The following is a 15,096-nucleotide window of genomic DNA, read 5'->3' as shown; positions in this document are numbered from 1 at the left end:
AGCCGTGGACACGACCAGCTGTACCTCTAGAAACAAGTCTATTTTAAATAATTGCAAGCATTAACCACTTAGTGATTTGAAGATCTGTTCCCTTCATCTCAGCAGACTCAGCACCAACAAGAGCTTTTTGGCAGAAAACCCAAAAAGCCATGTTCTGCTCCAAGTCTGGTTTACTCACTTTGGAAACAGTTAAAGGGTGTAAGACAGCTCAGTACGGTTAGTTACACAGGTATAAATACACTCATTTGGGCATTGCTTATTCCCTAGCACTGCCAAGTCCACGTCTAGCCAAGTCTTTAATACACTGAAGTCTGTGAAAGACTGCTTTTTTATTATTATTATTATTTTAAATAGTAACAATGGTATTCAGAACAAGGTCTTTGCCAGCCTGGGCCGAAAACATTCTCCATCAGCAAAAAAAGCAGCAGCAAGCTGTGCAAGAGTTCTGCTAAAGGCAGCACTGCAAGTGTGGCATCATGTCCCCAAAAGGCAGAGAAGTGGTGAACTTTGCAGCTTTACACACTTCTGAACTCCAGGTACAACATGCATTTCACACCCAAGGAGTTCGAACATCTTTTTTTCAGGAGAAGGGGAGGAAAATGTCTTCATACAGCTTATCTTTTAGGGTTTTCGGTAGCCATGCCTCACAAAGAGAGCTCAGAGCTCTGCAGAGCATGCACAGAGAAATACCCGCAGTGGGTAGCACGGCCCGTAGCTGGCAGAAAAGCTTTGTTTATTCATGAACCAGCTTGCAATGGCTGGCACCGTGTCTCCACTGCCGCTTTATTCTCTCGCACAAGGGTGGGACAGCAGAGTGGCATTCCAGACCGCTGCAGGCTCTCTGCGGGCTGGCTCGCTCCTCTGACGAGAGTGGCAGCGCCGTTCGCAGTCCCCACGCTGCTCCCCGTGAGCCAAACACATGGCTTTCGTCGGGAAACTTCAATAAATGGCTGCTGTCGCCTGGAAGCTCAGCTCTGTGCTTGTCCCAATGCAGGGTGGTAGCCCCTGCTCACAGACAGCAGCAAATGGGAGACGTGGACATAGGAAAATTCACCCCAGCCAGCTTGGCCTCTCACCACCACCCCAGCAAAGTGTACAAAGAGCTTAGAGGAAAGAGATGCAAGCCAAAAAATCCCGTTCCACTAAATAATTAGCTTGCATTAAAATTAGGCTTAGCCTCAGTGAAACCACACTGTTGTGGAGTTGGTTAAGGTGCTGAATTTATCATGTTTCAAAGATAAATGTCAAACTTTGGCATGCATTAAAATACACCATGTGCTATATAAAGGCTACTGTACGGCTGACTTCTGCATTGCACATGCCCCACCAGGTGTATCAGGGAGGTGGGGAAAAAAAAAAAAACAAAAAACAAGAAGCCTCCTGAAGATTATGAAATTGAACTTCAGAGAAGCAATTAAGCCAAACTCCCACGAGCCAAGACTAATTGCGGCAAAACACACTGTAAATATCAGCTCTAAAGAGGGAGAACAAACCCAAGTACATGAATATCAACCAGCAGCTTGGAGAGGAACCTCTCTGGATACCGGCACCTCCAAGGGCTGTAAATTAGGAAATCCTGGTGTCCTCCAGCGTGCGTGCTCTCCATGGCCCGGTCTCGCAGCTTACGCGCCTGTGTGTGCATTGCTTGGAGGAGGGCTGAGGCCACAGATACAGCTCGGCCAGCCTCAAACTCCTGCTCTCACTGCTTCTCCCAGCAGAGCAAGACTGCACACAGGTTAAGCCTTAACTTTTTTGGATCTGGGCAAAGCAATTTGAAGAAGCGGAGGAGCAGAATTAAGAGATTCGCTGAGGACTTCAAGTGACATGATGTAGGAATTCATCAGCCAGACAAAAAAGTGTGACAAATATTGTGAAGGCTGATTAAAACCTCGGTTTTATATTCAAAAGGAAGCGAGACTATAAACGTGCTCTTGTTTTAGTCTCTATAGGCAGCTTCCTACACACCTCTACACCAAACAGAAACCATTTCTACCTCCCCAGGGAAACCCTTGCTTACATGTCTGCTCAGCCTACACTACTCAGCATTCACCCATTGTATCACAAGTTCCTTGAAACCAAAACCAAGAAACTAGATTACTTTAAAAGGGGGGGAAAAAAAATTAATGAAGTTACAGGAAGCAACAGGTCCCCACTCCCAAAGGTCTATTGCAAAAAAATGTTTTCTCCCAGCGTTTCCTCTCAAAATGCATCATAGTTGGGTGCTAAATGACTGGGGGAAGGGCGGTTTTGGAAATCTGGCCTCAATTCTCAGTGCTAGGAATGTTAAAAAAAAAAAAAAAAGGCCCCAAGAAAGTCAGAAGGATAAATAAAACGAAACAGAACACGAAAAAGCATCACATGTGATGCAGCAGAAAATGTGTCCAAAACAAAATCCAACCCAGAGATCCTCTACTAACACATGCTGCAAAAAAACCAACACATGCACCATGAGGCCTGCCAGAAGCTGAGCGTATTTTACTAAGCCATTTTAAAAATGTTTCCACCACAAAGAAGCAGCAACCTGCTCTGGGCAAGGATGTGTCCTTGTTGCCCTGATCCCCACTGCACACCCTCAGAAGAGCTCCAGTTCCTCCTGGCTGCCTTGTCACGTAAAACTGGTGGACTTTGCAAGCAGGCTCCTGCGTGTTCAAGGAGGACCAAAGGAGGATTCGGTTTCTTCCCCTCCCCAACCATCCTCTCACACCCATCCACTCACACTTCCTCTCTCAAACTTCCCCATCTTTCAAAACAGGCAAGGGAAATTTCCTGCCTGCCCCATGCCACGTCCACAAACCCCTTTCAGCCATCCCGAGAACATCCTCCAGTCAGGGTCTCCTCCAGCTGGGCTCCGAGGGGTTTCGGAAAAGATGGTAACAAAGAAATTAATGTGAAGTTTGATTTTTTTAAGCCACGTCCTTTTATTTTTGCCATCTTCCTACACGGCATACCTATGCAATCACCATCACAGTCGTGCCACATGGATTGTACAGCGCTTCCAAGTTAACTCAGACTAGCAACAGTCCCATCAACCAGCTTAAAAAGAGTAATAACACTTGCAAAGTACCAAGGTGGGCTCAGCATCTAACAGCGGGACTCAGCAAGGCTCAACGGCAAGTTCATTTTCACGTGACATCTTCATAAATCACAGAGAAAGAAAATCAGAGCACTAAATACATACGGTGGGAAATGCTGGAGAAGACTGGAAAATAAGGAACCTTGAGAAAATAGAAATATGAGAAAGAACAAGTAGAAACTAATATTAGAAATATCCCTCAACAGGGAAAAGTTAAGTTAGAGCAAAAGACAAATTGCAAGTGGGAGGTTTAACACCTTCACAAAGTTTGCATAAAGCTTTTCCTTCTTATAATCTGAGCAGACAGAGAGCAAGGAGGGAAAGTCCCCATCTCCAGCACTCTGATGCAAACCACGTTCAACTCCAAGCTATTCGGTATCAGAAGGATATTGGCAAATTGGAAGGCATTCAGGAAAATACAGTTAAGCAGCTGGAGGGATTGATTTACAAGGAAAGATTAAAATAACTAGATGCCTAGTTTGGCTAAGCGGTAAGTAAGGTGGACATGATAATTTTTTACAGTTAGTTGACAGGCAACTGCCAAAAAGGAGAGGAAGTGTTTAACATACTACAATTAGTTATAACCAAAAGATTGGCACGCAATTAAGGAAATTCATGGCTGCATTAAAGTTCTCAAAGCAGTGAGGTCTATCGGATACTAAAATAGCCTCCTAATTCTCAATTCCCAACCAACTTCTAGGATCAGAAATAAAACACTCTTCTGAGAAAAGACCATCCTGGCCGCAGGTAATCATTACAAACCTCGCAGGTCGATTGCTGACTAGCTGCTTCCACCAGCTGAACCCACACCTTTTTTGTTTGTTTGTTTTTAACACTAAGAGCAAACAAGCACTCCAGCACTCTCCAGCCCACAAAGTGATTACAGTTGGCAACAGTCATTACCCCACTCATGTCACAGAAGGTGAATATCATCTCTCACTTCAAGGAAACAAGGACCAAGGATGTTAACCCTACTCATTTCCCAAACAAGAATCTGGCTGTTCAATCCACCTCCCACAACCTTCTCCTCCACATTCAAACAGTGAAGTTATTCTTAGTCTCTGCTGAGAAAACCCCAATCCAAAAAACTGTTCAGCAAAGCCCGTGGTTGAGAACTGCTACTGAATTCCTCTCCAGAAATGACTGCATTTTAGTGATAACTATTTTAAAAGCAGTTTGCAAAGAACTAGACAACTCCTTCAGACCGTGCCTGGCAGAAGAAAAGTCCCTGCCCAACAAGCACTCTAGTGAGGCAAAATAAATTGGGAAGTCCGCTGAAGTGTTAACGACACTTTTACATTGTACTCCTGAACGTTAAATTGAAATGTTGTCTTTCGAGGGACCTGAGCAGGGAAAGAAGTGATAGCTTCATAAAGAGAACGATGGGACTTGGTAAAGAAGAGTTGACAGACAGAAAGAACAAAACAAGGAAAGCTGAGCAGAACAAGGAGGTTTTGTTGTCACACACATTTCACCTCACATCTGAGCCAGCCGATCTCTTTTCCTTAGTAAGTTTGAGGGACTCCGTACCAACACTTCTGGCAGTAGGAACAAAACAGCTTTGAGACGTAACCCAGGTTGTGCTCGCAAAGTTGGAGCTACTGAGAGGCAACAGATTCCATGGCACCAGTGGCAGATGAGCAAGTGCGCGGTGAAATCTCACCACTTCAACAAGCTCTCAGAACTTTGAGCTCTTGAAGTGCCCCAGTGAGAATTAACCACTGTTTCAGACTTCAGAAGAAACTACTTAATTCTCTAATTCCTGCTGTTTGCATGTCTTCCTTTACTCAGTGTTGTGGGAGTCACTGATCCACCTGGGACTGCATGGGGCTGAGAGTCCCCCGCCTCTCAACACCCTGCAGATCCACAGCCATACCCCAGCCTACACCCTATTCCCCACCTCACCCCCATGAGCACCTACAACCCCTCCACATCCTTTACACATCTGCTTACCACTGGGAGCCCCTACATATAGGCCTGGATCCTCCCCAGCTGCCCCAAAAGAGTTATGAGCCACCAGGCCGAGTCCAAACCCCTCTTCATCCAGGAGGACAGAGTCCCAATTAAAGGGGTTCCCCCAGCACTTGCACCTCAGGGGGTCCCCCACACAATCCCTCCTGAGGCTCCTCTAACCCCTGAGGTCCCTGTATCTGCCATCCCCCAGGACGTCCCATATCTTTTCAGGGTCCCCCAGGACCTGCACACCAAAGAGTCTCCCATATCTACAATGTCCAAAGACACCCCCCCCGCCCAATTCTCTCTCATCTTCCAAAGCTTCCCCAGCCCTCAAGACCCCCCCCGTGTGTGCAGTCCCTCAAGACTCCCCAAAACCTCTCCAGGGTTCTCTCCTGACTCCCACCACATGACCCCCCTCCCCTTAAACCCCCCCATCTGCAAACCTTAAGGCCCCCTCAAGACACCCACCCCCTATTTGCAATCCCTCAAGCCCCCCCATATTCTCCAAGACCCCCCCCAAGGCCCCCACCCGAAGTGTCCCCCCCCAGACGTCCCCCCCCATACTCCTGACGCCCCGTATCCCGCTGACCTCCCCACAACTCCACCCCTAGCCCCCCAAGTACCCCCCATTTCCCCGGGCTTTCCCCCACCCCGGGGCCCCCCTGGCCTCCGGGCTCCCCCCCTCAGGCACCGCCCGGGCCCCTCACTGCCTCCAGCAGCCCCGCCCACCTAGGGAGGGGCTTACCCCCTCGCGGCGCCCTCCTAAAGCCTCCATTGGCCGCGGCGCCCGCCACTCCGGGCCTGGCGGCGAGCCGATTGGCCTGCGGGGACTGTCATTCAGCGAAAGGGGCGGGGGAGGGCAGAGCGGCTGCCTCACGAAAACTCGGGGAGAGTTGTGGGGTGGGGGGGGGCCGACCGGGGGTTCCCCGCGGCCCCTCCGGGGGCTGCCCCGCCGTCTAACTCTCGCCACCGCCCCCGCCCGGGTCGGCCCCGTGGCCCACCGTAGCCCGGACGCTACCGGTTACCTGAGGGAGGGCCGGGCCGGGCAGGGCCGCGCCGCCGCCGGGGCCTCGCGCTGGCTGCCTCTCGCGCTGGTGCTCCCGCCTCCCCTCTCAGCGAACCGCCCCCGCCCCCCCCCTCCCCGACGCCGCCGCCGCCGCCGCCTCCTCCACCCGCCCTCACGCGCGAGACTCTCGCGAGAACCCGAGGGGAAGGTAAAACGGCGCCGGGGCCAATGGGAGGGGGGCTCGGGGGCGGGGCCTCGCCGCTAAGGGGCGGGGCTAGCCACGCCTCCCTGGGAGTGGTCAGAGAGAGAGGGAGGCCTCGGGGAGGGGGGGAAGGACAGAGAGAGCGCCCGGGGGGGGGGGGGCCCTCCATACACCCCGATAACGGGACACCCCTGATACCAGCACCCCAACACCCAGGGACAGCCCAGACCCCAGCTCCTGGGGCTGCCAGGCAGCTGGTCGCTGTTGCGGTGTTCCTAAGGGGGTGATGTCCCCTGGCAGGGATAGATGGAAGGTGACCCGAGGGCTCCTGGCTGTCCCCGGGGATCGGTGATGTCCATGTCCCCTCGGGGACGTGGCTGAAGGCTCAGGGTGGCAGCAGGACTCAGCTCCAGGCACTTGGTGTCACGTCTGGGGACACTGCCACCTCCCCAAGGGGGAGGGAGAAAGCGAGGCCAGGGTAGTGTGGTCCGATGCTGCACCGTGCCGCGGGCAAGTGACACAGGACAGGGCCACCAAGGAGACACGAGGAGCCGAGAGCCCGTTATCAAACCGTCTTTATTCGCTTCCTGCCCATGGCAGGGCCGGAGCTCTCGCCTACCCCCCAGCCGGCATTCACGGCTGGGCATGGGACCGGGCACGGAGGGGTGCCGGTTCTTGGTCACCATCACCGTCTCTGTCACATGGCGAAGAGGATGAGGAAGGCCACCATGAGGCAGAAGAGCCCCATGGCCTCGGAGAGGGCAAAGCCCAAGATGGCGTAGGAGAAAAGCTGCTGTTTAAGCGAGGGGTTCCTGCGGGGAGACGAGAGGCTGGTCAGCGGGGGGCACAGCCGGCCCCCAACCCCCCCATTTCCACCCCCCTGGTGTCATCCCCCCCCGACCTGGCATAGCCGATGATGAGGCTGCCGAAGACAGTGCCGATGCCGGCACCAGAACCGGCCACCCCCACGGTGGCAGCGCCGGCGCCGATGAACTTGGCAGCAGTGTCAATGTCCCGGTGGGCCGCGCTCGTCTGGATGGCCCGGTGGGCGCTCGGCTGCGCCTGGGGGGACAGGAGGGTGGGCAAGAGGGGGGAAGCTCAGCCCAGCCCCCCCAGGGGCCTCAGTTTCCTGCCATCGAGCTCCCTGCAGCCTCTTGGGGAGCCCCAGAGCGGACAGGGGGCACAGTTGCTTCCCTGTGCCCCTCCCAGGGCTGGTGCTCAGCACCCCCCAGCACCCCCTGCCCCCCCTCCCGTGTCCCGCAGTCCAACGTGGGCACGTTACCTGCTCTGTCTGGGCCTCAGGTCTGCTCAGGACGGAGGCAGAGAGGGGTTGGCACAGCACCCGTGAGCTCCTCCTCACCTACAAGGCACAGCACCCTCAGATTTGGGTGGGAAGCCCTACCCCGCGCTTCCTCAAGGCAGCAAAACTCCACCTGGGAGTTGCCTGAGGCCACCGCTGCCACCTCTGCTACTCCCCAAACCTGCTCAGCCCCTCAGGGTGCCCTGTGAGCCAGCAGCACCCAGACGGGAGAGCCCGTCCTGGCACCCGGCAGCAAAGAGGAGCTCCTGGGCACCCCATGGCCCTGCCACAGGCACCCAAGGCCAGAGGAATCAGCGTATGGATCCTGCATGCCGCCAGAGCCAGCACCCAGCCAAAGGCGCTTTACTCCTGGCACCATATCCACCTCCACGTGGGTAATTAGTAACTACCGAGGGAAGGCAAACAATCTTTAAGCAGAGCGGCTGAGCGCTCAGTGCTCCAGTTGCCTTCAGTGCAGTCCAGGGTGGCTCTAAATGTGCAAAAGTGTCCCCAAACCTCTCCTCCTGTCCCCGAGGGGGGCACACATTACCCCCTGCACACCCTTATCCCGCGGAGAGGACATTGAGGGCGAAGGAGAGGCTTGTCACTACTCACTAGCGCAGGAGCGGAGACGAACTTTGCACAGGCGTACATGGCGAGGGACGGAGGGACACACGTGTGGGACACGGCTGGAAGAGACGCACAGACACCGGGGTGTGAGGAGCCGCAGCACGTGGGATCCAGCCTCACGGATGCGGGATGGCCCCTGGGGACAGGCAGGGGACTTGGGGACACACAGAAGGTCTGAGCCATGCAGGAATGGTGGGGCAGGACATGTCTTTGTCACCCAGGTGACAGCTCCTGGCTGAGTAGCACCACAGTAGCAGTTTGGGGCTCAGGAATTTGGGATCCTGGAGTTGCTCCAGTGCAGAATCCTGGGGGGTTTCACCCACCTGGGGGGCAATAGATGCTTACGAGGCCCCTGCTCCCCAGCAGGCAGGACAGGCCCTGGGTATCCCGCCTTGGCTCTGCCTCCCAGGGCTGGTGTGGGGGGGTCACGGCCTGGGGACCCCCAACTCTGGGGGACATGAGGGCTGGAGAGGACAGAGCATGGAGAGCAAAACCCCAGCGTGGAGGGGGGGGGTCACCTCAGAAGGCAGCGTAAGGGGATATTGCCCCAAAACAGTGTGGGGGTCACCCCAAAACTCAGTGTGTGTGGGGGGGGGAGTTTGTCACCCCAAAACTCAGAGAGGGGATGCCCCAACCAGCTCCTTGGGGGATGGGGGGGGGAATCGCCCGTCGTGTCCCCACGCGGGGGGGTCTCTCTTCGCTGTCCCCCACTCCTGAACGGGGGCCTCCCCTCCCACACACCCCAGAACTCTGTCGCCCTCCCCCACCCCGAGGGGGGTCTCTCTCCCCTTCCCCTTGCCCCCACCAAGGGGGTCTCTGCCTCCCGCCCCAGGCCCCGGCCCGCCGCGGCCGCTCACCTGGCGTACCGGCGGCGGGCAGGTCGCGGCGGCACCCAGTGCGCAGGCGCAACCGGAAGCACCACTGAGAGGTGACGGGATGCCACCGCCCAGAGCGCCGCCCGCCCCGCGGCGCCGCCTGCGGGCCGGGAGGTGGCGGGGCCGGGGGCTGCGCGCCTTCCACGGGGAGGTGGGGCGCGGGGGCGGGGCCGGGAGGAGGGGGCGGGGTCTGGAGAAAGGGGCGGGGCCGCGCGCCGCGCCCCCTGGCGGCGGCGAGGGGCGCTGCGTGCGGGGGGGGAGTGTGCCCGTGGGTGCGTGTGGGGGGGTGTGCACGCGTGACACGTGTGTGCGTGCCCAGGTGTGCGTACATGTGTGTGCATGCACATGTGACACGTGTACATGCCCAAGCATGTGTACATGGGGGTGTGTGTACACCTGTGCGTGCCCAGGTGTGTGTACGTGGGGGGGAGTGTGTGGGCATCGCTGTGGTCCGTGTGCTTTGCCTGCGTGTGTTTGCACGGGTGTGTGCAAGGAGGGTGCACGTGTGTGTGAGGACAGGAGGGCATCATGTCACCTCGGCGGGTGTGTGTTTGGGGGGTGGGCATGTCACCCCAGGGTGCTGGAGGACCGGGGGCCCCCCAGGGTGTGTGGGGGGGCAACGTCACCCCGGGGTGCTGGAGGCCCCCCATGATGTGGGGGGGACACGGTGTCACCCCAGGGTGGGGTGTGGGGCGGCGGTGTTGCACGGGCTGTCAGGCAGCCGTATTTATGGGCGGCCCTAATGCGGGAAGCCATAAAGGCAGAGAGAGCCGCTATTAATTAAATCATTGTTATAATTAACTTTCATTAAAGGAAAATCAATAACGAGGAGCCGGGATTGAAAGGAGGCCATCCATCAGCCCTGCCCTGCCGCCGCGGGGGGAGCGCGGGGGGCTCTGTGTGTGTGTAACGTGTGCGAGGGGTGCCTGTGCATGGGGCTGGGCGTGCACGTGTGCATGCACGTGGGTGTGAGCGTGTGTGGGTGTGAGCACGTGTGTGCATGGGTGTGAGCATGTGTTTGTGCACATAGGCATGTGCATGGCGGCGTGAGTGTGGGTGTGTGGGTGGGTGTGCGCATAGTGCGTGTGTGGTGTGCACGCAGGGGTGTGCGCGTGTGTGTGTGTGTACACGGGGAGGTGCGTGCACACAGGGCTTTGTGTGTGCGTGCACACTGGGGGGGTGTGCACACGTGGGTGTGTGTATGCACATGGGGGGTGTGTGCGCACAGGGGGGTTGCACAGGGACACACGTGTGCGAGGCATGTGCCAGTGCCTGCCCGGGTGTGGGTGGGCAGGTGGGTGCCCCCAAGTGGGCGCCCCCCCCAAACCACCACCCGCAGCCCCCAGACACCCTGCACCCCAAATCACCCACCAGGGCACCCCAAACCACCGGCTCACCCTCCCCCAAACCCACCCCACTGCCCCACTTACCCCTTTTAACCCCCTCAAACCCCCAGGGAGGCCTGCCCCAGCCCCCCCCCCACCCCTCAGCCCCCCCAAAACCTCCTCTGTGGCCTGTCCGTCCGTCCGTCTTTGTCCGCCTTTCCTCCCCCCTCTTCTTTTTCTTCCTCCTTTTCCCTTTTTTTTTTTTATTCCCTGATTTAAACCTCGGCTCCATTTGCTGCCACTGACCTTAACGGCTTAAATTAAAAAGCAATGTTCTGTGCGCGCCTCCAAAGCTGTCGAGCCAGGAGTGGGGGGGGAGAATCGAGGAGGGCCCCCCCCAGCCCCCCCCCACATCCCCCCCCGTGGGCTCTGATGGTTTTAATATCACCGTAATGGCTTTGACCTTGCGATTAATAGCGGGATTTGCAAAGCCGCCGTGGCGTGACGGCGGCCGCCGCTCTGGGTGGGTGGGGGGGTGTGTGTGGGGGTGTCCCACTTTTGGGGGTGAGGGGGGTTTGGGGGGGGGGGTTGGTGCTGCGTGGGGAAACTGAGGCACGACTGGGGAATGGTGGGGACTGAGGGGATGCTGTTAATTGCGGCAGGGGTTGGGGGGGGCTGGAGGTGGGAGTAGGGGTGCGGTGGGTGTTGGGGGGTTGTAATGGGGGGGTGTATGGAGGATGGGGGGGTTAGTGGGTGGCACATGGAGGGGGGGGGTTACGGCTGCCTAAGGGGGTTCAGAGGGCTGGGGGTGGGCACGGGGGGGGGTGTTCCTGGGTGTCCTCGGGGTGGGGGGTACCGGGGCGGTGGGGGGGGCGAGGGGGGTGCTGGTCCCCGTCCCTCTCCCCGCTCCCGGTCCCCGGCCCCGTCCCGGTGCTGGCGCAGTCGCCGCCCGCGCTGCATCCTAATGAGGCGGCGGCGGCGGCGGGAGCGGGACCGGCCCCGCGGGGACCCCGGGAACGGGGACGGGGACGGGGACGGGGACGGGGATGGGGATGGGGACAGGGAGGGGACCGGGCTGCCTCCCACCGCCTCCGCGCCCCGACGGACCCCCCCCGAGGGACCGGGGGAGGGCGGTTTTGGGGGGCCGGGGGGATCCCCCCCTGCGTCCGGAGGGTCCGTGACAGGCGGTGGAGGGACAGTCACCCACACCGGGCACAACGGCTCACACACACACACACAACCCCCCCGTGGGTGTGAGCACAGGCACCCCTGCATCGCCCGGCCATGCCACACCAGCACAGCTGGATCGGGGGGGGGTCACTGTCACACCCACAGCTGGATCCCAGGGATCACCATCATACCTGCACAGCTGGATCGGGGGGGTCACTGTCACACCCACAGCTGGATCCCAGGGATCACCATCATACCTGCACAGCTGGATCAGGGGGGTCACTGTCACACCCACAGCTGGAACCCAGGGACCACCATCACACCCACAGCTGGATCATGGGGGTCACCATCACACCCACAGCTGGATCCCAGGGATCACTGCCCCCGGTTCCCACCTCCCACCCCAGCCCCGGGGACCTCTCCCTCGCCGGTCCTCCTGTCCCCAGGGCCTGGCCCAGGGTGCCAGGGTGCAGCGGGGACGGTGTGGTGCCAGGGGCTGACTGCCATTTTGCCATGGGAGGGTAGAGGGCAGTGATGGTCCAGCCATGCCAGGACTGGGCCCATTTCTGGACAGTGGGTGACACTGGTCTGTGGGTGACACTGGGCTGTGAGTGACACTGGGCTGCGGGTGACACTAAGTGGCACGTGTGCATGATCCTGCATCCAACTTGGCTCTGCTTTCCCCAGATTTGGGTGGCATCCAGGCTGGATGCCCAGCCAGGGTCCCCAGGGTGGCATCCAGACAGAGGGACACGGCATGCGTCAAGCCAGGCGGATGCTGCGCAGGAGCGGAGCAGGACTGCTCACCCCACCACCCCCAGAGCACCCACCGCCCCCACGAAGCACCCAAAACCCCCACCCTCTGCCAGCAGAGCAGCACCCTTGGGTGCTCATCACCTCCCCTTGCATCTCCCATCTCCTGCCTCCTCCGCAGTGCTCCGGCGGGGACTTTCCCCACCCGTGTTTGCACCACGGGGCACGACCAGCTCTGGGATGGCAGCCAGGAGGACCCCCAGGGTGGCAACCGGGACCCCCAGGGTGGTATCCGGGACCCTTGGGTGCCGCAGCCACATGAGGAGGGTGCTGCGGCTGCAGGGAAGCGCTCGCAGCCACGCGGTGCCACCGCACACCTATGCGTGAAATACGGCCCCATAAATCCATGCCCTGTTGTGTCTTATTGCTTAATTAGTACATGAAACGACATGATTCAGAAGAGCCCAAATGGGATGGCGTCATGGGAAGCATTAAAATGGAGGGGAATTAGCGGCTGGCGAGCCAGGCGGAGAGAAAAAACTGAAGGGGGGGATGTCTTTTGGGGGGGATTTGGGGGTTTTTTGCCCCCCCTGGTAGTGCCAGTGAAGGGTTGGGATGCGCCTAATTTATCCATTGGGATTTGGGGTGCCAACTAAATCACGCTGCAAAAATACCCTTAACACCTCCCCCACTGCACCCATGCCATCCCTGTTCCCTCTCATCCCGGGAGCAGCGGCTTGAAGGAGCCTTTTTGCGGTGGGGAATGTTAAAATGGGTGTCCCCCCCACCCCACAACAATGGGGACAGGGTACCCGAAACATCCCCCAGCGCCTTCGGATGCTGCCATGCTCCATTCTGGCTCCCGGCCCGCCTTGGCGGGGTATTTTCTTCTTTTTTTTACAGGCTTTTTTATGACAAACTTTACTTTACGTTTGACATTTAAAAGCTGATCAGATCTTCCCTCCAGGACAGCAGGAAATGGAGATATTTATTGGGGTCTCGGCGATGCTGGGAGAGCCGCGAGATTTACTCCGACAGCACGGCAGGATTATAGATATCGTCTGTCCGGCCGGGACGCCGGTGTTGCGGGACGTGCCACAGGCAGAGGACAGCGATTTACTGGGGGCTTGCGGCTTGTTTTAGTCCCCCTGAGAAGGGTTGTCAGGAAGGTGATGAGAGCCCAGCCCAGCCGGTGGGGATTCTCCGGCGGCAGGTATGAGGCTGTGCTGGGGTGACCGTGCCGCTTTCCCGAAGGGTTTTGCTGTTGGAAAGTGAGAGGTTTGGCTTTTCCATGTCACCCTGCAGCTCCTCTCTGCCCTCCAGACCCCTGCCTGCTGCTTGCCTGCTTGCTTGTCTGCCCCTCAGCTCTCCAGCATCTCCTGCCTGGGGACATGCCTTGGGCTGGGGACAGCATCTCGGATGTGGGGACGTGTCCAAGTTCGGGGATGGTGTCTTGGACCTTGGAACATGACTTGGGGACAATGTCTTGGACCTGGGGATGGTCTCTCAGGCTGAGGACCATATCTTAGACATGGGGTTGGTGTCTTGGGATGGTGTCGTAGAGCCGGGGACGTGTCTTGGGTCAAAGGAGAGTGTCTCAGACCTGGGGCAGTGTCTTGGGAGTGCCCTGGACTGGAGGATGGTGTCCCCGGTAGGGGACAATGCCTTGGACCTGGGGACATGTCTTGGGTTGGAGGATGGAGTCTTGGGACAAGTGATGGGGTCTTGGACCTAGGAATGGTAGCTGGGGATGGAGGACGGTGTCTTTGGGTTGAGCGACAGTGTCTTGGACCTGCAAGGAGCATTTTGGGACAGTGTCTTGGACCTGGAGTCATGTCTGGGGTCAAGTGACAGTGTCTTGGACCTGGGAATGGTGTCTTGGGTTGGGGACAGTGCCTCAGACCTGGGGACATGACTTGGCTGAGGGATGCTGTCTGAAAACGGGGGCACCCTGGGGCCCAGGGCTGGTGTCTGCAACCCTTTGGGGACACACATTTGAGGACAACATCTCGCAGCTGGGGACACCAGCAGGATTTGCAGCGTTGGGGCAGGGGGGGACAGACCGGCCACGCGTTTCTCCTCTGGCACTGTCACGCTCCACCTCTCCAGCAGCCACCAATATATCACGCTCCCCTCCTTGTGCCAGGGTGGCTTTGAAGAGCCAGCCTCGTAAAAAGGCACAAATAAAATATTATCGCTGCCTTTTCATGCCCGCGCCGCTGTTTTCCACCGCTAACGAAGGAGATTTCCCCTGTGTGGGAGGCAGGTCACAGCCACCGCTGGCTCCGCAGTCCCAGGGACCCCTCGAGGACCCCCCACGTCCTCTTTATTTGCTGCATTTGGGCACAAATATTCCTGGCGGGCAGATTTTGCTGGTGCTGCCGAGGCAGGAGAAGATCAGCCTTTCCCCTTTTGCTCAGGCCACCCCGCCAGCAAAGCAAGCAGCGAATGCCCATCACCGGGGTGTCTGGTCCAGACCTGCAGCCATGGAGTGGAAGAGATGATGTCACTGCTTGCCTTGATGATGCCATCAGTTTTCTTAGCAAGCCAGTGATGTCAGCAGCCCCCCAGACCAATCCTAAGAAGGTTATTTGGCTTCTGGACCAATCCAACCTCAGCACTTTGCCCTGCCCTGCCCAATCCCAGCCAGAGCTGCCCCCCCTGCCCCGAGACTGGGAGAGCCCTGGGGGTACAGGGGGAAATTTGGGGACAACCCCCCCCTAACCTGGGCCACCTCCAAGCCCAAACACCCACCTCATTCCCAGCAGCACCAGGAAAGCCAGACTGAATTTTGGGTTAAAAACTC

At 58.0% G+C, this 15,096-nt stretch overlaps 2 protein-coding genes across 6 annotated transcripts in view; both read right to left on the bottom strand.

Moving 5' to 3' along the window:
- LOC104313723 (cyclic AMP-dependent transcription factor ATF-7) overlaps positions 1-6,160 on the bottom strand; it is a 70,349-nt gene extending 64,189 nt beyond the window's left edge. Inside the window, exon 1 of one of the 3 annotated variants that reach the window (XM_069806292.1) lies at positions 6,055-6,160. The gene's annotated coding sequence lies outside the window, so the exon portion shown is untranslated. The remainder of the gene's footprint in view (positions 1-6,054) is intronic. The other 2 variants (XM_069806293.1, XM_069806297.1) reach the window with 2 other exon arrangements.
- Positions 6,161-6,795: 635 nt separating this feature from the next.
- Positions 6,796-15,096, bottom strand: part of LOC138689806 (zinc finger protein 385A-like) — a 282,741-nt gene continuing 274,440 nt past the window's right edge. Inside the window, exons 5-10 of one of the 3 annotated variants that reach the window (XM_069806275.1) lie at positions 9,025-9,180; positions 8,491-8,631; positions 8,153-8,226; positions 7,520-7,597; positions 7,139-7,299; positions 6,796-7,049 (exon numbers count right to left, since the gene is read on the bottom strand). In XM_069806275.1, coding sequence (XP_069662376.1) covers positions 6,935-7,049; positions 7,139-7,299; positions 7,520-7,597; positions 8,153-8,226; positions 8,491-8,631; positions 9,025-9,180 — 725 coding nt within the window. In that variant the 3' untranslated portion in view covers positions 6,796-6,934. The remainder of the gene's footprint in view (positions 7,050-7,138; positions 7,300-7,519; positions 7,598-8,152; positions 8,227-8,490; positions 8,632-9,024; positions 9,181-15,096) is intronic. The other 2 variants (XM_069806276.1, XM_069806277.1) reach the window with 2 other exon arrangements.

The sequence above is a fragment of the Haliaeetus albicilla genome, chromosome 18, assembly GCF_947461875.1.
Source record: "Haliaeetus albicilla chromosome 18, bHalAlb1.1, whole genome shotgun sequence".
Classification (NCBI taxonomy): Eukaryota; Metazoa; Chordata; class Aves; order Accipitriformes; family Accipitridae; genus Haliaeetus; species Haliaeetus albicilla.
This window is presented reverse-complemented; position numbering and strand designations above follow the sequence as displayed.